Here is a 20,905-nt window from a genome sequence, read left to right on the forward strand (position 1 = left end):
ATGAGGAAAAAAAAGGCCCTTAGAGTGTATCTGGGAGGGGGACGGGACAGCCCCGGGGGGGCTCAGCAGAGGCTGTTCCCTCTCCCAGAGATGGTGAGGAGCCGGGGGGTCTGGAAGGTGAGAAATACCACTGAACAGTGGAGACCAAAGGAGTGAAGGAGATAGGAGCTGCTTTCAGATACCTGGAGTCGCTGGCTCTGTGTGGCCACCTCAGCTCCAAAGGATGGAGCAGAAATAGAAGAGGGCTGCCGAAGGGCAAGGAAAATAATTATCCATAGATTAGCAGGGGGAAAAAAGATGGCAGGCTCTTCTAAAGGAGACTAATAATAGAGGAGCACATGAAAGGAGTGGGATCTGAGAGCGTGGGGGTTCGTGTGCTCCTATTTACCCTCTTGTGGTGACGAGCGGCACGATGGACAAGCGAGAAGGCGACAGATACAGAGGGAGGAACCTTTTCATTCCACTTGTAATTAACTTCCTTCCATGGAGTATCTTTGTTCCCAAGAGCTGAATGGGAGTCAAAAAGGAGAAAGGGGCTGTGCCTCTGCATGCTGGCACCACTCCGGGGAGGGGCTGTGGATGCTGGTGGTGTGCTGGGATCAGGTGGGCCTTTGGGATTAGGGTGTAATTCCTCTGGTTTGATTGTGCTCAGCTCTGGAGAGCTGAAGTGAGGTGGATGGGGGCTGCAGTGTCTCACTGATACCTCCTGGTGTCACCAGGAGAACCTCTCCCTGTGACATGGGGTGTCTGAGGTTCCCAACTCAATCTCCCTGGGGACCATGTGGTTGTCCCTGTCTGGTAGCACCGTTTGACCTGTGAAGTCCTGCTTGACGTAAGTGAGGTCCCAGTTTTTACTACTGACCTCTCAATTCTCAGTGAAAACACAGATTTTGGCAAGGGCAGAGGTGTCTGGCTGTCACCAAGGGAGCTTTGGACAAGCTGTGCAGGGACCCTCCAATGGCTGGAGTGTGATGTGGCTCTGTGACATCGGGGTCTGGAAAACAGCTCTGCAGTGGCAGAGAGTCCCAAGTACCTGGGCATGGCTGCTGTGTCCCGGGGAAGCTTGGAAGAGTGAGGCAGAGAGGGCAGGGTTGGATTTGTGTGTGGCTGGGCACTGGCAAATCGCAGGGCTCAGGAGTGTTTTTCAGGATCCCACACCCAGTTTGAACATGGGGCTTTGGCTTTTTTACTGGATCTGGCCCTTTCCCATCCCTTCCTTGAGGTGATTCCCAGTGGGTGGGAGCTGTGATCTGTCTGGAAGGACTCACACGTTCTGTTGGTGTGGAGAGCTGGGCCCACGGGGGCTTCAGCTGCCCAGACACCAGGAAAACCTCCCAGCTCCTGCAGGTCTCGCTCTGCCGGGCATTGTCAGCCTTCCCTGCCAGACGTACACGTCCTCCATGTAAGATCCAGTTATTTTTGGATTTCTTTGAAGCAAACAGCATTTAGCATATGTCATCTTATATGTATGTCAGCATCAGCTTTAGAATATCTTCTCCAAGGAGAAGGTTCTTGGGAAATGTTGTTCTGTTTCTGCCAAGCCTGAAATCAGGTGAGGAGTGTCGTATGCCGTGGACGCGAGGAAAGGTGATGCTGCCCTGAAGATTTTGTAGTTGACGTGGTTCAAGGAATGCCTGGATCCAGGGGGAGAGCAGTTGGAAAATGTGTCAACCCATTCTTTAAAAAAATTGTATTTATTGGTCTTCCCTAACAAAGAGCTGAAGGGCTGTTGGATTTTAAGGTTCCAGATTACTTACCTGCAGGACACTTGTGTCTGCAGGATTGCTGGGAATTGTTGGCTCATCCATGTCTCTCCATGTGTGCCCACATGCAGGAGAGGAGCCTGCATGGGAGAGGGGTGTAGAGGAGGGGGGTGTCATTCCCAACACGACTCCTGAGCTTGCTCTGGCCAAACTTGCTCGGTTTTCCTCCTTAACTTGTGTTCTTCCTCCTCTCCCAGCAAACCCTCTCTGGGATGCCTCTGACACCGGGCCCTGGCTGAGTCCATGGCTCTTCCAGCAGGTCCCACCTGTAGCCCCTGGTCACTCCATCAGATCCTGCATTTTGAACCCCCAAGGGGAAGTGAGGGGGGCTCTGCAAGGGATTGGGGGCCCCACCAGCAGCCTCCCAACCAGGGCATGGGAGAGGCTGCACTTTAATCCCATCTCCCTGCTCCGGCATCCCGGCATCCCGCTGCCAACAGAGCTCCCGTTGTTTACCCAACTCGAAGGAATCGGTTTACAAGGCTCACAAATCCCCTTTTCACCTTTCCCATCAGAAAACACCTCCCGAAACAATGAGGAAATTGGACGCTGCCACCTGATCGCTCCCAAGGAACCTGCGGGGCCGGGAGCTGGGGGCCAGGAGCGGCACTGGGGATGAGGATGCCTGGCTGGGATGGCCGGGATGGTCCCTTGGCTCTGCAGGTGGGCAGCCACGGGTGCCACCCAAAAATCACCTCAGGGGCTTTAAGGGATGAAGCTGCCAGTGCTCTCCACCTGTTCAGCTGGCAAAAAAATACTTGTTTTAAGCTTTAATGGCTGTAGTTAAATATTCCTACTGCCTTGGACACCAGGAGAAAGGATGCTGGGATGTTACCTGTGAACTGGTGATGGTGCCAGTCACAGGGTCCCAGAATGGTTTGGATTGGAAGGGACCTTAAAACTCATCCAGTTCCACCCCCTGTCATGGACAGAGACACCTTCCACTATCCCAGATTGCTCCAAGCCCTGTCCAACCTGGCCTTGAACACTTCCAGTATGGGGCAGGAATAAAGCTGGAGCCACTATCCTCCTTGTCACGTGCGATGGGTGAGGTAGAGGAGAGTGATTCTTAATGCTGGGAGTTGTTTCAGCATTAAGGTTGAGCTAAATTTTAGTTTTTCTCTTTTTTTTTTCCCCTCCCACCTTAAAGCAGGGAAATCAAGCTGTGTTTTCCAGAGGAACAGCAGATTCCCCCTCCCCTCCTTGAAATTACACCGAGTGCTCTGAGGGCACGATGAATTTCCCTATTAATTTGAGAGTTGCTCTGTTCATTCCTCCGGGTTAAGATAAATCTGAAGACGTGTGCTTGTGAAGACAAGTCAAGAGTGTAATTCTTTTTTGTCTTCAACCATGCCTCAGAACTAAAATTCCTCGTCTTCAGAACTGGCTGAAATCCTGCATTCAGGCAACATGTGACAATTTTTGCACGTTTTTTTCCTCTCCTTTTCTTGTGATAAATGGTGCTTTTCACTATGTATTTTAAAGGAGAATTTCCCAGAGAACTAGCCCCTGGCATGGTGGGAGCTGTTGTTGGTCTTCCTTAGGATGATCATCACAAGCTGTTCTTATGACAAAGCAGAATTTTTTTGGGAAATAAAGGTCTCTGTGTGTGGTGAAAAGCTGGAAGAGCTGTGTGAGGGGTTCAAGGCACACACCTCAGGTTTATCTCCTCTGCCTGTGTTGCCCAGGCTGTCATCTGGAAACAGCCCTGCTGTTGGAGAAGAGGGGAAATGGAGGAGAAAAAATCAGGAAAATTGGAGGACAAAGGGAAAACCATCTGTGTGCGGATGGGAATGCGGCTGGTGGGGAGCAGCAGCTGGAGGGAGCAGCGCAAAAACTCCGTGCACAGGGAAGTGGCTCTGTCTTGCTCCATGTTTGCATGGATCTGGAAGATGTTCCTGGGCTAATTCCCAGACAGCAGCTGTGTGCTTCTGGAGCTGAGGCTGAGCATTTATGGAAGAGATTTGCCTCCTTGTTTTATCCTTACATAAACCAAAGGTAGGCCTTGGTCCTGAAGTTCCTGCGATGAAGAGGTGCCAGCAGGATGTGGTGCTGGGAGGTTCTCAGCTCCCTGGTTGCTTCATGGCCCCTCCCCTGCTTACAAATCCATTTGGCGTGTTCCCAACAGGCTGGTGGCCCAGGGCCGGGTTGGTTTGTAGGTGTTGGCCAAGGTTTTGGCCACAGAGGTGTGATAGGTCCTCCTGGTATGGAGATGAGGGTGGATAGGAGCCTTCTCCTCCTGCTCTGGCGGTGCAAGACATCTGCTTGACTTGTTTGTGGCTTCCTGTTTGGCATCTTCTGGGCAGGAGGGAGCTGGCAGGGGCTGGAGGAGGGAGCTTGAGTCACTCTGGAGTCCTGTGCCAGGAAGCCTCTGACTCAGCCCAACCGTGGAGAAAGGAGTGTGGGATCCAGCTGCCTCTCGAGGTGGGAACCTGTGCAAGTGTTCACTTGTGCTGCGTGTCTGCGGCCGGGCGGGGAGGGAGGGACAGGGGCTGCTCCCGGCTCCTGCTCCCGCTCCAGCCTTGCGTCAGGGCTCCGGCCGTGGGTGGGGAAGCCTTTATCACTCCCAAGCCCTTGGAAGCGCGTGCTGGCCACTGGCCAGGTGACCTACTTGGTAGTGTGAAGCAAAGCATGGCTCACCTGCCAGCAGTGCTGGGATGGAGCTGGGCTCTTGCATCCCACCTGCATCCCTAAACACTCTGCAGGGGTCACGTTTCCCACTCTCTCCTGGTCACCTTCTGCCCAAATCGTAACTCGTACAAAACTCCCTGCAACCTCATGTGGCCAAGGTGCTGCTGTGCCAGTGGTGCTGGGGTTGGTATGATCCCAGCTGCCCCGTTGTGCTGCTTTGGGTACTACTGGAGCTGATGTGGTGGAGGCAGAGCTGCAGCCAGGCTGGAAGGATGGATCCATAAGCCCTCTAAATCCAGCTGCATGGTGGGGCTGTGCCTGCCATCCCTGTGCCGTGCCCTGGGTGCCAGGGGTGCTCCTCTGACCTGGTGAGCTGCAAGTGAGGCGCAGATGATGTCTGTGTGTCTGCCCTGCTGCTACAGCTGGCACCGAGCTCCGGAGCCTGTGCCAAGGGCACTGGGGGTGCGTGGGCTCTGGCTCCGCCTGCCTGCTCCCAGCCCGGCCTGTGGATCTGCTGGGCTCCTGCAGCCAAAGGCCTGGTGCTGGTTCCAGCTCTGTGGCTTCTTGCTAAGACTTGCATGGAGCCACGGAGCAGGTTGGTCTTGTGTGTTTGATCTTCCTTCCGTGGAGCCTGCAGCTCCTGCTGGAGCAGCTGGCTGGGGGAGAAGGTATCTCGGCCCCCGTCCTATCTCCAGGGTGGGCTGGGGCAGGGATGGGCTGTGTCCGACAGCGGAAGGGGAAGCGTGGCCGTGCAGCCTTGGCAAAGCGCTCGCTTCGCACTTTGCCGTGCCCAGATTACATTAGGGAGTTGCAGCAGAGATAACTCTGCAGGAAAATCCATTCCCACCTTATCTCCCATCAGGAACGCGTTTAGTTGCCTACATCAAAGTAGATGATCTGCTGCTTCACTCCTTGCTGCCCTAATGCTCTCCTTCACGCTGAAAAAACCTAATCAGAGCCTTGCCCCACCATAACGAGATCCAAATGTTAATTATCAGCATCTTGTCTTCCTTGCCTTCCCAATGCCCTGCCTTCCAGCCCCGAATAGCTTTCCTCCCTCCTTGCTCCTCTCCATCCGGTCCTCCCACGCTCCTGGGCACGCTGTTGAGCCTGGCTCTGTAGAAGTTGTCCTGCAGGATGCTTCCTTCCCTTCCATTTAAGGACAGGAATTCCTCAGGGAGCCGGGGTGTGGACGGGATCCCTCCCTGCGCCCCATTGTCAGGACTTCTCCCTATGCCTAATTATTGCCTGTCCCTGCAGGAAGCTCCTTGCCTGGCCGTCGGGCAGAGCCGTGGCGTCTCCCAGCCCTTTGTGGGAAGACTCATTCCCGGTTGGATGCCAGGCTTGGGGCCGGGAAGGGTGCCTGCCCTCATCATGGCTGGCGAGCGGGTCTGACCCAAGCCAGCCCTCGTTTTGTCAGCAGGAGCCTGTGCCGGGTCCATGCACAGGCTGGAATGGTGAGGGAAGAGGAAAACTTGATTTCGGTGTCAAAACCCATCTTACAGAGGGGGAGCAGAAGAGCTGAAGCACAAAGTAAATGGTGTCAGAGTGGGGTGGGCCAGGCTGGTGTGGCCTCTGCTCCAGCATGTGGTAACCTCTTACCCTCCTCTCTTCCAGGTTCATGACTGGGAAGGGGCTGGTCATCTACCCGGAGATTGGGGATAAACTGGACATTATCTGCCCCAAGGCGGAGCCGTCCAAGCCTTACGAGTACTACAAGCTGTACCTGGTGAGGAAGGAGCAGGCGGATGCCTGCAGCACCGTCATGGACCCCAACGTGCTGGTGACGTGCAACCGGCCTGAGCAGGAGATCCGCTTCACCATCAAGTTCCAGGAGTTCAGCCCCAACTACATGGGCCTGGAATTCAAGCGGCAGCAGGATTACTTCATCACATGTGAGTCGCCCTCCTCTTCCTTGCTGCCAGCCCTGGCTCGGGAGGGCTCGGGTGCCTGGAGAGTGTCACCAGGCGCTTGTGTGTGACTTGGCCGGTGCAGAGAGCTGACACGGACGGAAAATATGTCCCGCTGGATGGGAGCAGGGGGAGGAATGTGTCACTGGCCGAGTGGGTCAACAGTCCCTATCTGGCTGCTGTGCTGTGTCCCCTGCCCTGCTCGTGGCTGGGAGCAGGAGCACATCCCCATCTGGGGTCGGCCCTGCAGTGCTGTCATGCCTGGAGCCTATTTTTTGCTGCCATCTTTGCTGGAGGTGTTGCAGGGCTTTGCTTTGGGGCTGGGGAGAGAGAGGAATGGTGTCCAAGGAGATGCTTGTCCTTATTCCTGGGTGTTGCCTCCCAGAGCAGCCCCAGCAGTGGCAAGTGCTGGTGGTGTCCAGTGTGTGATGTGATGGAAGTGGCTGAAAAATTCTGCACACTGGCCTGTTCTGTTTGTGTCTTGGTGCACCATGGCATTTTCTGGAGGGGAGAGAGAAGGAGGATAGAACTTTCTTGGAGCCTTTCTTGGTAGTCTGTGTGTGCAGGGGATCACTGCACAGAGATGTATCCGCTTGTGCCTGCTCCGGTGTGGATGGTGGGGGACCTGGGGAGCTCGGCCGTGTCTGGGTAGTGCTGCCAGCTCTGTCTTTGTCCCCTCCCCTCCTCCTCAGCCTGGCTGTCCCTGCCTGGCTCAGTGCACTGCAAAGGGCACAGCGGCTGCGGCGGCTCAGCTCCCCTCGCTGTGTGCCGCGGGCTCTGCGGCGAGCGGCCGGCGCAGGGGTCACCGCCCGCGTGGGAGCGAGCGCCCGGCCGTGGGAGCGGTGTGTTCCCGGCTGGAAACAGGGTATTTTTAGCCTGGAATCTTTGGGAGGGGGCAGCGAGACCGTGGTGGGCAGTTAGGGGCGGGGGGGAGCTGTGCTGTAGTGTGATGCCATGTCCCCAGCGAGCCTGGCTGGGGCTGTTGGAATCTTGCTGCACAATAATTTGGAATAAACCTGATGCAGAGGAAGCAGCTGGGCCTGGCTCTGGCAGGTCAGCCTTGAGCCCTTATTACTTCTGTTATGGCAAATTTTGCCGAGTGCTTCCCGATGCACAGCTGAGCTGGGTGGTGGCAGGGGCTCATGGGGGGCTCTGTTCCCTGTATGGCCGTGGAGATGCCAAAGTGGCTCCTGGATGGTCAACCAAGAAAGTTTCCCTAACAGGAGGGGTGGCAGGAGGGACGACCTGGCGCCACAACCCACGGAGCCGGCTCGGCTCGGCGCGGTGCTGGCAGCAACCACGGGCTCTGCAGGACTGAGTCACTGTGGCAGGGCCGGGCTCTTCCAGAACAATGGTCGCTGTCACTGTCCAGACATGGGGATGTCTGTCCTGTGTCACTTGAGGGGCACCAGCTTTGAAGCCATCATGGGGGCAGGACACCCTGGTTCCAGCCCAGATGTCCCAGATGGGCTGGGGATCCCAAAAGCCCTGGCACAACTCCCATGTAGGCTCCTATCTCCCTTACCACAGCCGGCACCAGCCTGGTGGCTCTGGGACCCCAAAGTTCAGCCCTTCTGCTGTCCTTCAGCTGATGCAAAGCTTGATTGAATACAAGCTTTGCCTGCAGTGGGCAGAAATTGGGAAGAGAGGCCAAAGTGCCAGGCTTGGGTCAGGCAAACATCTTGAAGCACTCGATCAGTGGCTCCTCTGTGTTTGGGGGTCAAGTTCAAGCACTAACGTGGTCATCAAACTAATGAGGGCTGAAACTGGGGTCCTCCGAGCTACAGCCCATGGGACTCTCAGGCTGCAAAGAGCCCTCAAAGACAAATAGGTTCCCCAAAATGAGCTCAGGAGGTGAACAAAGCACTGAGAAGAAGAGATATGGGATCCCTCTTATGGTAACCGAGTCCAGCAGGAAGGTGGAGGCAGAAGGATTTACCAGCCCCTGAATTACCCAAATTTTAAGGAGCTGTTTTGCATTTCACACGAAAACTTAAGTGAAAATCAACCTCCCGGAGCTTTGGGAGGCGCTTTCACAAGCGGCCGCCGGTGCATTGCCGACTCCAAACGCGGCTCCCGCGGGGCCCCCGCGGCTTTGAGCCGGTGCCAGCTCCCCTCCAAGGCTGCCAACACACCTGGGTCACTGCAGGTGACCGGCTCCAGCTCGCTGCGGATCCGACGGGACACGCAGCCGGGATTTTGCAAAGCCGGCATAGCTCAGCTTGGGAAATCCTGGCTGTGCGTCCCGTCGGATGTTGGGCTGAGCCTTTTAAGCTCATTTTTTAATATAAAATCCTATTTATCCTCTTGTTCCCAGTTTCAGGCTATATAGGGATGCAGCAAGCGGGGTGCTTGGAGCATCCTGAGCATCCCTGTGGGATGCCCCCCCTCTCCTCAGGGGGCCGGCAGTGCCCTCTGCCCCTGCCATGGACCGTTTCTGACTTTAATTTCTCTTGACTCCTCCATGCTTTGATGCGAAACCCCTTGGAGCTGGGAGCTGCCAGCCGAACTTTGGCCCCTGGGTGGGCTGAGGATGCTCCTGTGATCTGGCCGTACCCTCTGCCGAGCAGCCCCAGGAGTTCTTTCTGCCAAGAAATAAAATAGCCAAAAAAAAAAAAGTCAAAAGTCTCCTGAGCGGACCACCCACGTGTTGTCTTCTTTTTTTCCCCCCAATTTTTCTCCCCTCCCTTTCCCCAAGCTTTGCCTGGACACACAAAAGGTTTTTTTCTCCCTTTTCATTTCTAAGCCGGGGAAGCGATGCTGGAGCCGAGGGGAACAGGGCGTGTGCCGCTCATCCCCCACCTTCCCCAGCGGCTGGAAAACCTCCCCACCGGAGCCGGGGGGCTTCCCGGGGTCCCTCCTATTCAGGATTGCTCCTTGCCATTGCTTTGGATATGCCAAGCCTTGTTTAGGGACACTTTTATCACGGAGGGACACGGCCCCAGCCCTCAGCTTAGCAATGAAAAGGCTTTTGAAAGCTGCCGTTCCCTGTCCCCGTCCTCTCCGGAGCCTCACACCGACCCCCTCCACACCAGCTCCAGGCTTTCCTTAGAAGCATCTTTGCTCCTGGGGTGGATAAGGAAAGGTGATGCTTATTCCTAAGGCTTTCCGTAAAGAGCAAGATGCAGCTGCTCCTACCTGCAGGTCTGCACTGGAGACTGAGACTGGGCGGGCACATGGGACTCCAGCAGGATATGGGGACCATCCCCAGGATCAAGTGCTGAGAGGGTGAAGGAGCTGGGAATTTGGGAATTGTGTGTTTTATATCACGATGTGCTGTGGTTTCTTCCATCTCTGGTCTCCTGGGTGTTTCCCTGCTTGCCTTTGGTGCCTTGGTGGAATTCCCTGTCCCCAGTGTCCTATCCCCTCCCTACAACATACATCCCACTGGAATAGCCTCCCCCCTGCCTGGTGCCTGCACTCGCAGGACGTCGTGGGCAGCTCCAGCCCCGCCACAGCTTATCCAGCCCTGCAGGTTCAGCTCCCTCCACCTCCCCTCCTAATTCACTGCAGCTCCTAATTGCATTTGCTGCTCCTCTTTGAACTTGCTCCAGTTTTACTATCTCTGGTAATGAGGTGCCTGGATAGAGATCCATTAATCCCTGTGTCCTGGCAGCAGGGTGACGTGAGGAGGAGCTCCTGGAGTGGCTCCTTGCTATCCCAGAGCTCTGGATCAGGGAATCAAAGAGTGGTTCGGGTTGGAAGGAACTGCTAAAAGTCACCTAGTCCATCCCTGGAATGCCCCATCCCTGAAAGAGTTCAAGGCCAGGCTGGATGGGGCTTGGAGCAACCTGCTTTAGTGGAAGGTGTCCCTGCCCATGGCAGGGGATGAACTGGATGGACTCCCATAGTTCCCAGTCCCTTCTGCACTTGGTTTTGGGGCTGGTGGTGGTCCTGGCAGCCCTTTCTGTGTTCAGTGGGGTGTGGAGACCCCAGGCAAACCTTGCTCAGCCTTGGGGTGTGCTCCAGGCAGCTGTTTGCAGAGGTGGTGGTGGTTCCGAGGTGTTCTTCCAGGTGGGATCTCTCACCTGTCCCTCTCCCAAGCCCCAGGGCATGGCCGCAGTGTCCCACATGTCCTGTGAGCCTCTTTAAAGCACAGAGCCCTTGTTTGATGACAATGCTGAAGGAAAAGCAAGGTCCCAATAGATGTTGCCTCATAAATCCGAGGCGTTTGCTGTTTATTGTGAGTCCTTAAGCCCTTCAATCCATTTTTGATGTAATAACGTCCGTAATCCAATCCAACGCTTTTTGGCAGCGGGATGCAGCGAGAGTGGATCTATTACCCTGAGTGTTGTGTTAAAGCCCTTGTCTTGCATTTCTGTTTTTAGATGCAATTAGTCTTAACCTGGCAAGAGTTATTTGTTGTAAACCATGGCTGCTGCTGCTGCGACGCAGCTTCGTCCCTGGGCCGCACTCTGTCAGCGTTTTCCTGCAGCTCAGCATGGGGAAGGGGGTCACCTATACCCTGCCAGCTGCCAGGATCATCCTTCCTCCTTGGAAGCTTTTTTAGGACACGTTGCCATACTCGCTTTTCTGGCTGCGCTCCTCCAGCTTCCGTTGGTTTGGGAAGCCTTCAGCCCCTGCCAGCGTGTGTGCGGAGCTGCTCGCGCTCCTTCCTGCATTCCTTGGGATTTGATAATTCCCTCCCTGGTTCCTGGGGCTGGGGGCTGTGCCGGGGGGGGGGGGGGGGCTGCTTTGTCAGCCCGCCAGCTCTTTGCTGATGCCATTTGAATGTGGCCACTTTCATGTGCTCCTCATCCTCCTTCCCACAACTTGTTCGGTGGAGGGGAGTTGAAAGCCCAAGGGCCGTTTGATGCCATGATGGGACCTGTGAACTTCTGCTGATAAAACCCAATTAAGTGGCTTCCTCATTCTTCCCCCAAACGGGCCTGGCTTGTGACACACCCAGGCCAAGCAGAGCCGGCCTGGTGGCATCCATCTGGTTTTGGGGCTTTGCTGCTCCATCCCCATCGCGCTGGGAGCTGCTGGCACAGGGTGGTGATGCCGCGTGGGAGCTGGCGGCCGGACACAAATGGCTCTAACGGTGTCCTGCTCCCGACTTCAAAGCCCGGGCCCTGGCCACGTCAAACCCAAATAATGGCCCTTAGACGACACGCAGTTCCTTGTCTTGCAGGCTTGTCTGAAGAGCGTGACCACAGTAAATGTGATTTTGTTGAGCCCTGTCCCTTAAGCCTCTGCCTCTTTTCTCTTCTCCTCCTCCCTCCTGACCTTTTCGGCTCAGCACTGTCCCTGGACAGCCCCTGGCAGCTGATCTCATGGCTCAGCCTTTCATGGCCCTAATAGGGATGAAAAGCCCCCTCAGAAAGGGCCGGTGTCCTGCGCCCAGCCGGGAGGTAAATACCCCATGCTTTGATCTGCTCTGGGGCCAGGGGGGCCCTGCCTGCCACAAACCCCTGCCCAGGGGTCCCTGCCTGCCATAACCACCCACCCAGCATTTCCATGCCCGCTCAGCTCCCTGGCTGCTGGGCAGCCCAGCCCTGCCCGCGGCCCTGGCACAGCCAAAGGCTCTGGAGCCGGGCACTGGTTGCTGTCTGCCTGGGAAATTCGGCTGGCTGCGTCCCAGGATGCTCTTCCCCAGGAGAAATGATTTCCAAGAGCATCTCTAGCATTGTCACGACCCATTAGGAGAAAAAAAACGTGTTTAACTCCTCAGTGCTCCTGAACACTGAGGTGACAGCAGAGATGACGTGCAGGAGTGATGGCAGTGAAGAGGTGACATCTTCCCCTGCATCACCTGCCTGATCCTGCTCTGCCCCCCTGTTCCTGGGACACTGGGAATCTGCCTGTCCCCCCCCAAAGAGCTTCCTTGGCAGCTGTGTTGGGGAGCTCACAGCAAAGCAGGTGTTTTGGTGCATCCCCTCTTCCTTTCCTCATCCTGCTCTTCCGGCCCTTGCTCCTCCTGCTATGTCTGCAGCAAATCCCAGGGCATCTCCTGGAGCTGCAGCTGCATGGACTGTGGTGGACCTGGCTCTTCAGTGATGGTCACCTCCAAGGGCTTCCTCTGGGATACTGGAAGAGATTAAACTTGGCTCCTTTTGGATTAAACGTTGAGTAGGAGACTCTCAAGGCAGAAGGAGCTTTCAGCTTTATGAGGAATTGAAACAAATCCTGGCATACTGGTGTGTCTGGGAAGCTGTGCATGGAGAAGTGCAGGCATATTTCTTCCTTGGTTTATTTTTTTAAATAACTATAACATCAAGACTCTCTCCCTGGGCTTTTCCCCTGGGATCCCTATTGCATTCCACTGCTCCTGTAGTGCTGGGAAGAGGCTTGTCGGCATCACTGCCGCTCCGGACTGGTGCGGAGGGGCCTGTGAGGGTGGATGCTGGGTGTGTGATGGTGGGTGCTGGGATGTGATGGTGGGTGCTGGGATGTGGTGGTGGGTGCTGGGATGTGATGGTGGGTGCTGGGATGTGGTGATGGATGCTGGTGATGGTGGGTGCTGTCTATCAGACCAAGAGCTCACTGGGGGCTCCAGGAAGCACTGCCACACTTGGACCCTGAGATGCGCAGGGTGCAGGGAGTCTGGCATTAATGAACTGTGACATGCCTCCCTTTTCCATCCCTAATTTCTAGGGATCTGTGTCTGTCCACCCCTCAGCCAGGCTGGCCCAGGTGGTGTGTGGCACCTTAAGCAGGTCATCTTTCCAGAGAGGATTGGTGTCACCCTCCATATGGAGTCTCTTTGCCCTGGGAGTGATGGTTTTGCTGCTGCTGTGTAATGCCTGAGCTCTTTTATCCCACCCTGACAGTGTGGAGTGGGAGTTACACAGCTCATGGAGAGGGGGCTTTGGGAGCACAGGGATCCAGGGGTGGCTGCAGTGGCTCTCATCTGGGGGTAGGGAGGCCTTTTCCTCCATCCATTACTCACCGAGGAGGCAAATCCTTGTCTGGATAGTCAGGGGTTTATGTGGCATCTGTTGGAAATTTCCAAACCCTGTAACTCAAGGTGTTGCTGGAGACCATTTGGTCCATTCACTGCTGTCCACCTGGAGCAGAGACCAACTCCTGCCATGCAATCCCCAGGAGCAATGGATCATCTCCTGCTCCAGCTGTTGTGGGGTGCAGCACTGGGAGCCACAGGTGATCCTGCTCTGAGCCAGCCTCCAGTGGGTGCACGACCACAGTGGGAGCAGTGCCTGGGCTGGCTCCTCTTTGCAGTTCTGGGCCAGGAGTTTCACCGATGTCACCTCCCCACATCCAGAAGTTCCTGGTTCTTATGCAAAGTTTGCCTGTAATTGCACTGGGGTTTCCTCCTGGCTGTCCCACAGCACCTGGAGTTCCTGTCCCTCCCCACTGCCTGGCACCTCCTTGGCTCCCTGAGCTCTCCCAGGCAGCTGGAGCTTCCAGAAGATCTGCACATGAATCAGCCTCTCTGTCCCTGATAACCTGAGGTTTCTCTGAGCCCCTGGGAGTGAGGATGGAGCCCGAGCTCAGGTGGGCAGCTGGTGTTGGCATTGGTCTTGCAGCTGGGGATGGCACTGTCTGTCCCCATCCTCTTCCCAAAGGATTTCTCAGTCATCTCCCAGATGTTTTGCTACCTAACAGGAGAGATTTACCCTGTTAAAAAGCAATAATTGCTTTCCTCTTCTCCTGCTCCCAGTGGGGCCCACAAATGGCTCTGTCAGAGCATCAGGTGGGGAATTACCTGGCACTTTCATCCGACCTGTCTCCAGTTGCTTGGGGCGACTGCAGAGACTGTACAAATCACCCTCCTCTCCCAGTGATGTGCTCTTTGTTTGGAAGGGATGGATAGACCTGAAGACAAAGGATTTATTTAGGGCTGTGGTCCCCCTGAGCTGGGCAGGGAGCAGGATGGGGACACTGGGAGTCTCCACAGCTCATCCACACGGACATCTCACAGTGTTGATGATAAAGGGCTGGAGTGAGTCACCAAGCCGTGGTCCTGCAGCCAAGATGTGTTTTCCAGCCTGGATGAGGTTCCCTGCAATCAAACAGTGACTCTTAATTACTATACTAATTAGGGTTGGTTATAATTTTCCACCAGAAAGCTGATTTAATGGGAAATTAGCTTTTCACTTAAGCATTACTTGGGTTCAAGTGTCTTTTTCCAGTGGTACTTCAGTGTTTGCCTGTTGTTCTCCCTTTGCCCCAGGAAAGAACGGGAGAGAGTGGAGCTGTAGGTGGTGAGGATGAGTGTGGTGGGTGGTGCCCTCCCTTCTTCCCTCTGTAACTGTGTGAGTGTCCCTCTGTTCTCTGTAAGGAATGGGTCTAATTTAACCCTTTAATTTGATTTTGGGGGTGCTGACCCTGGCCAGGGAAAGCTGAACCCCATCCCAGCCAAACCCCATGCCATGGTTTTCATTCCTGTTTCCAGCAGTGCATTTGAACTGGGGATTTTCCCACTGCCTTTGCTGGAGCAGGGAGCGTGGGGTGAGATGGCCAGATTCCCAGTGCTCCATGGGCTGGCTGCAGCAGCAGGCTCCTCACCTGCCCGGTACAGATGTGGGGAGAGACACAGCAATCCCAGCTGGCCTCATGGCATGGGCATGGGCCTGGCCTTGCCCTGATGCCAGGGAGGCGAGCAGAGAGGGCCCTCCCGGGGTCAGTGGTGCAGGCAGAGCAGCCTCCATGGCTCTTCTCTTTCCATGCTGGACGATGTGGCTGGAGCAGCTCTGGAGCAGCTCTGGAGCTGGCAGGAGTGGCTGTGAAACCCAAGCCTTGTACCTCCTGCACCGTGTGGGGATGGGACAGGGCCGGGCTGGCTCGCACAGGCGTTTCAGGGGCTGCAGGGCCCCTTCCCGGTGCAGCTGCCTCGGGAAGGCTGGGAGAAGGCTGGAAGAAGGCTGCCGGCCCCGCTGGCAGTGTGACAGCGTGGGGTGGGCTCCCCCCGCACAGCCCCTGCCCCGGCGCTGGCAGCAGCCCCAGCCAGTGTGCTGGAGCTCAGGGAAAGGGCTGGGGGATGTGTGCGGGGTGGGGGGCTCATGTCCCCACAGCTAGGAAGTGACACCGATATCAATATTAATAATACCGATAATGGGATGCCCTGAGCAGGAGCTGCGTGGCCCTGCTGGCCGGGAGGAGCAGGAGGAGGAGGAGCAGGGGCTGTAAGCAAGCTGTGCTTCCTGGAGGCCCCAGGGAGCTGGTGTGCAGTGGAGCAGGCGGGTGCCTCCAGTCGGTGACCTGGAAGTGGCTTCGTGTCCCCTGGGGTGCCAGCCCTGGTTGGGATGGGGGAAGGAGCTCAGTGCCCGTGGTGGGTTGGGCTCCAGGGCAGCACCTCTGTGTCGGTACTGAGGGGGTGTAAAACAGCTTGAAAGACCTGGAGAGGGGAGGTGGCAGGAGCTGGGATTTTATTTGGAGTGCAGTCTGCTTGTGGATTCCTGCAGGGATCTCTGGCAGTGTCTGAGCATGTCGGAGATGTGGGAGGCACATCTCCAGGGTGACCTGCAGGGGCTTCACCTGTGCCAGGAGGGCCTTTCAGCCCAGGGGTGTCCAGGCTGGGCTGAGGCTGCTCTGCACCAGCTGCCCCTTGCCAGGATCAGTCCCTTGGCTCCAGCGGGATTGGGATCAGGCTGTGGGGCACCGGTGGGATGCTGCCACCTCTCCTAAAGTGATGGAAACACGAACCTGGTGCAGGTCTGGGGCAAGGGGGGTGGTGGGGACGGCGGCCGGGCTGCGGCCACGCCGTGCCTGGCTGGGGCTGGAGCAGGGCTGTGTTGCACAGATGGAAGAGTGATTAAGAGCAATAAAAGGAAAGAGACTTGGATTCGCTACAGTCTCAGCACATTAATTGTGCTTTGGGGCCCAAATCATAACGCAGCCCTGCTAGAGGGAATCCAGCAGAGAAACCAAACATCTCGCTCTGGCCAAGGCTGACCATTTAAGAGACCCTTGCCTTCATCTCTTGCCAGGTATTACTTCCAGCGTCTCCCATCTGCCAAAACCCGAGTTCTCCTTTGAAATATTTTTAGGGGAGGGAGAAAAGCTCTGGTGACACCGAGTGCTGGCGGTGGGGAGGCAGCAGGGAGAGCACATGGCATTGCTGGCTTGGAGACGGGACCATGGGGTTGTTGGGTGTCTCAGCCATCTGTTCCAGCTCCGTGGTGTGTGTCACTGGGCTGGATGGGCGTGTGGGATTCCAGGAGTGGAGGTCCTGCCTGGCTTCCATGGTGGCTGAGCATCTCCTCTAAATTGACAAGCAATTACATGGTTAATGGTATCACTGTTAAATCCTCATCACTCAGCAGCCCGAGGCTTAATGCTCCATTAGGGCAGAGGCATCTGATGGCTCTCCGGGCTGGGAGTGGCCTTTGGAAGTCGGCCTTTGGAAGTCGCTGGCCAGAGGTTATTTTTGCTCTCCCAGTCCTACAGCCAACCTGTGAATCCATCCAAAATGGAATAGGGCAGGAAAATGCTCCTGTACGCTCAGTGTTGCTGGGGCTGGCTGGGTTGAGCCTTGCTGGTGTGGCATGGGGAGGTGAGAGTGCTGTTTGAGACCTGCCATTTCCTATTCCCTGGGTATTCCCAGCTCCCTGCCTGGCTTCCTTCGTCGTGTCACAGCCGTGCCTCCTGCTGCTGCCCTGCAGCCGCCTCTCTCCAGCTTGGGGCTCTCCCAGCTCTCCTGCAGCCGCTGCCTTGCCTGTGGATTTAACATTTTCCTCTGGGTTGCTGACTCTGGATTCCATTGGCAGCTGAGGATTGGTGGTGTCACCACGGCTCACCCTAAGCATGGCGGTGAGTGGCACAGGCACCTGGGGAATCCATTAAGTGCCACCTGGATCCCAGTCTGGATCCACTGGAGCTGGGCTGAGCTGAGCCTGGAGCCTTCTGCTGGGGCTTCTTCCACTGGGAAAGCAGGAAACAGAGCAGGAGGAGCAGCTCTTCATCGCTGAGCTTCACAGGGAATTGTGCTGGAGGAGCCTTTCCTGATGGATCAGGGACCTGCTGCTCTCACATCACCCTGTCCTATGTGTTCACGTCAAACTCTCTGGACTCTGCACCATTGGATGGATTTGGGGATTTAGGATTTTGACTTTTGGAAGCCCAACCAGCTGCATGAAGCATCCAGCTTCTCTCCGGCCCGTTGTGGATTTACATGGAATGTGGCAGCTCATGTCCTTGTTTCCAGAGGCCATTCCAAGACCATCACTATGGGTTTTACAAATGTTTTCCCCTTTTTCTGTTCCCTCAAGCAACTGCTTCATTTTTCCACGTGGTTCCCTCTCCAAGCTACTTTCTCCCTCATCATTTCCATGGGCAGAACAAGAAGAAACTTCATGTCCAAGTGTGGGGTGGGAAGAAGGATGCTCAGCTGTGTCCCTTCGTCCATCCCTGCGGCTCCAGCTGCTCCCTGTGTCCTCTTTGGACGTTTAATATTTTTGTTATACGTGGATGGTACATCTCATAGTTATTTGCAGGAACTGCTGCCTTTATGGGATCTTCTGGTTCCCCCCGCAGTGAACTTCGCTTGCTTGTTACCTCATTTTGATATAATTAGTTAATTATTTATAAATCAGACCTTGTGAGGCCTCACAGGGACTGGTTTTTACAGACTGCTCCCTTCTCCCTCGATGGATGAGTCTCTTTGAGATGGAACAACCAATGGCATGGAGCGGGGAAGCTGGGAAACTGTTCAAGGAGCTGCTTCAGGGCCGTGAGCTGGGATGTATCTGCTGATTTCACCCCCAAACCGGCGCCTCTGGCCTGGGAGAACTGGGCTGCCGAGCTTTCTGCTGGAGTTCACTTCAGATGTGTTTTTATGGGGAGTCTGAGCTCAGGTCCATCCTGTTTGGATTCCAGAGAACTTGTGCAGGCTGTCGGGGGCGTTTCTCCGCATTCCCAGGCGTTTGCGTGAGGCTTGGTGCTGACAGTGCTGCTGTCGGAAGGGCCGCCAGCAGATCCCAGCTGGATGCACCATCCCAGCTGCATGCACGGCTCCATCCCGGGAGCTGCTGGCAGGGGGGACCTGCTGCGGGAGAGATGATAACTCAGCAAATGGCCCAGGGACTTCCTGATCAGGAAAACGTTTGCTGGGGTTTCAGGCAAGAGCCTTGATTGCACAGAGGTGTTTGGAAAGAGCTGATGGACTTGGAGCCTGCTTCCCGGCAGGATCTGGGGGTGCTTTCCAGAGTATCCCAGTGTGGCGGCTCATGGAGGCACCCAGCCTCCTGCTGTGGGCAGGGGAATGTGGAAAGATGTCCTTGCTCTGTAGTCCAGCCTCTTCCTATCCCCTCACCAACACCCAGCAGGGTCCAATGGATTCATCCCAAATTTCCATCAGTCACCTGCCCTCCCAGACCTGCGTTTTTGCGGGATGGAGGCCAGAATAGGGCTGCACAGGGAACCTGAAACCCTGGGGCTGAGCTTTGGCCTTGAGGCTCAGGGAGGTGTTGGCTGTGCTGTGTTGGCCAAGTCCTGCCTTGTGTCTGGAAAATTATCCCTGGACTCTGTGATTCTCCATCGCATCGCCTTCCCCAAGCTGTTGCCGAGCTCCTCCCAGGTTTCACTGCTTCCCTGGGTGAATTGTTCCCTGTGGTTGGATTTGGTGGAGCACTGGGATGATTTGTGTTTGCCACGATGGAGGGAGGTGCTGGGGTAGGAACCATCCTGGTCCCTGGGCAGATCTGGCTCTGTGCCAGGCACAGCGGCCACATCCAGGGCGCTTGTGGGATCAGAAATGAGTTTTTTCAGTCTGTTTAGCAGAATGTGCCATTTAGGTGCTTAATCCTGCAATCCTCTCATTTGGGTTTGTTCTCTCTTGTGTCCCCCCTGCCCTGAGCCCCGCAGAGGGCCAGAGGGTGGGGGACCTTCCCTGTGCTCCCGTGGGATCCAAGGGCTGAAAACTCCGTGCCGGCTCCATCGAAAAGTTAATGCGAATTTAAGTGACTTCTGCCCTGCAATTAGAGCCCCCAGAGCCCACTGGGGCTCTGAGTTTACATTCTTCACCAAGGCACAGGGTGTAATTAGAGATGTATAATTTAAACTGTGCATATGCAAGTGTTCCCATTCTGCACCAGGAGCAAAGGAAATTATCCAGGAATTAAAGGGGGAGGAGGGTGCAGGCATGGAGAATGGCTCACTTGTGTGGATGTGGCAGTGAGAGGAAGCTGCAGGGATCATGTCCTCACTGCTGCAGGCAGCTTTGGAAGGGGCAGGAGCCGGGAATTCAGTGGGCTCCGGGTTGGGGCACGAAGATGTGGCTGTAATGGGGGATCAGGAGTGAATCCCTTGGGTAGGAGGTGCCAGGGGATAGCTGGGACCTGCCTGGCAGTGCCAGGGGGTGGTGAGGACCTGCCTGGGGACAGGTGGGGACCTGCCTGGCAGTGCCAGGGGACAGTGGAGACCTGCACAGTAATGCCAGGGAACAGCAAGGAGCTGCCCAGCAGTGCCCTTCCAGCTCCTAGGAACCTGTCTAACATGCCCTCTCTTTTCTTGCAGCCACTTCCAACGGCACACTGGATGGCTTGGAGAACCGGGAAGGAGGGGTCTGCCAGACACGCTCCATGAAGATTGTCATGAAAGTGGGGCAGGGTGAGTCCTCCCGTTCCCTGGGGTCTCCTGCTGCCTGCTGACACAGGGTCTCTGTCCCTCTGGGGAGTGTGGGAGTTCAACATTCCAGGGAAACTGAGGCCAGGCCAGCTGCTCCTGGGAGCACTCCTGGGTTAGTTCAGCAGAATTTCATTTTTAGGATCTTGCTTCCTGCCTTTTTTCTCTTGCCAACATGGCGCATGTGCGGAGCACTGGGGTTGAAAGGGAGCGATTGTTCCGGTTACCTCGTGGGCTGTATCCCTGCGGGAAGTGACCTCGGCACAGGACCCATGAGCCCTGCGAGTGCCTTAGGGGAGCTGGCACAGGCAGTGCCCTGTAACTTCCCGGGCATCCAAGGGGGGATTGGAGCTGGCCAGGCATCAGGGCTTGGGCTTGGTGGCTCTCAGCTGTGGAGGCCACCGGGCTTTGGGGATTCTGGTGGCAGTGGGACACCAAGGATATCACCAATGGGCTCTTCTCCTGGAGCTCCTACTCCCCACCACCTCTATCCGGAGCTGCTTCCCAGCCCCAGCGATGCCCCGGGCTCATTTCAGCCCCAACTCGGATGCGCAGCTCCCGATTCTGCTTCTCATTATTGTGTTTGCACGTCAGGGCCTATATTTATAATAAACAGGCAAAGCTGTGCTGCAGCCTTGGCCTCCTGCCTGCCCTTCCCTTCCCTTCCTCCCGCTGCCCGAGCAAGAAACCTGTCCCAGCCCACGCACGGGAGCTCTGAAAACAGCAAACCAGGGAATTAGGGTGGGGACCTCCTTCCCACAAGCCCTGGAGCAGCTCAGCCTTGCTCTGTTGCTCTCGGCATCTCCCAGCACTCCTGTGCCCCGTGGGAGTGGCTGGCATTTGGGGGCACTTCTTTAGGGGGGAGCAAGCTGCTGCCTTCCAGGTTGGATTAAGGCTTCTCATCCATCCATCCCCTCCATTTTCCCAGATCCAAACGCGGTGATCCCAGAGCAGCTGACAACGAGTCGGCCGAGCAAAGAGTCAGATGACACCGTGAAAGTCGTCACGCAGAGCCCGCGCAGCAAGGTCCCGGCGGTGGAGGAGCCCGGCAAGCCAGGTGGGTGTTCCAGGGAT

The 20,905-nt window shown here is 56.1% G+C and overlaps 1 protein-coding gene across 1 annotated transcript in view; it reads left to right on the plus strand.

Moving 5' to 3' along the window:
- EFNB1 (ephrin B1) overlaps positions 1 to 20,905 on the plus strand; it is a 48,801-nt gene that overhangs the window by 22,508 nt on the left and 5,388 nt on the right. The window contains exons 2-4 of the mRNA XM_032123755.1: positions 6,012 to 6,289; positions 19,724 to 19,816; positions 20,760 to 20,888. Of these exons, the coding sequence (XP_031979646.1) occupies positions 6,012 to 6,289; positions 19,724 to 19,816; positions 20,760 to 20,888 (500 nt within the window). The remainder of the gene's footprint in view (positions 1 to 6,011; positions 6,290 to 19,723; positions 19,817 to 20,759; positions 20,889 to 20,905) is intronic.

The sequence above is a fragment of the Corvus moneduloides genome, chromosome 14 (genome assembly GCF_009650955.1).
Source record: "Corvus moneduloides isolate bCorMon1 chromosome 14, bCorMon1.pri, whole genome shotgun sequence".
NCBI lineage: Eukaryota > Metazoa > Chordata > Aves > Passeriformes > Corvidae > Corvus > Corvus moneduloides.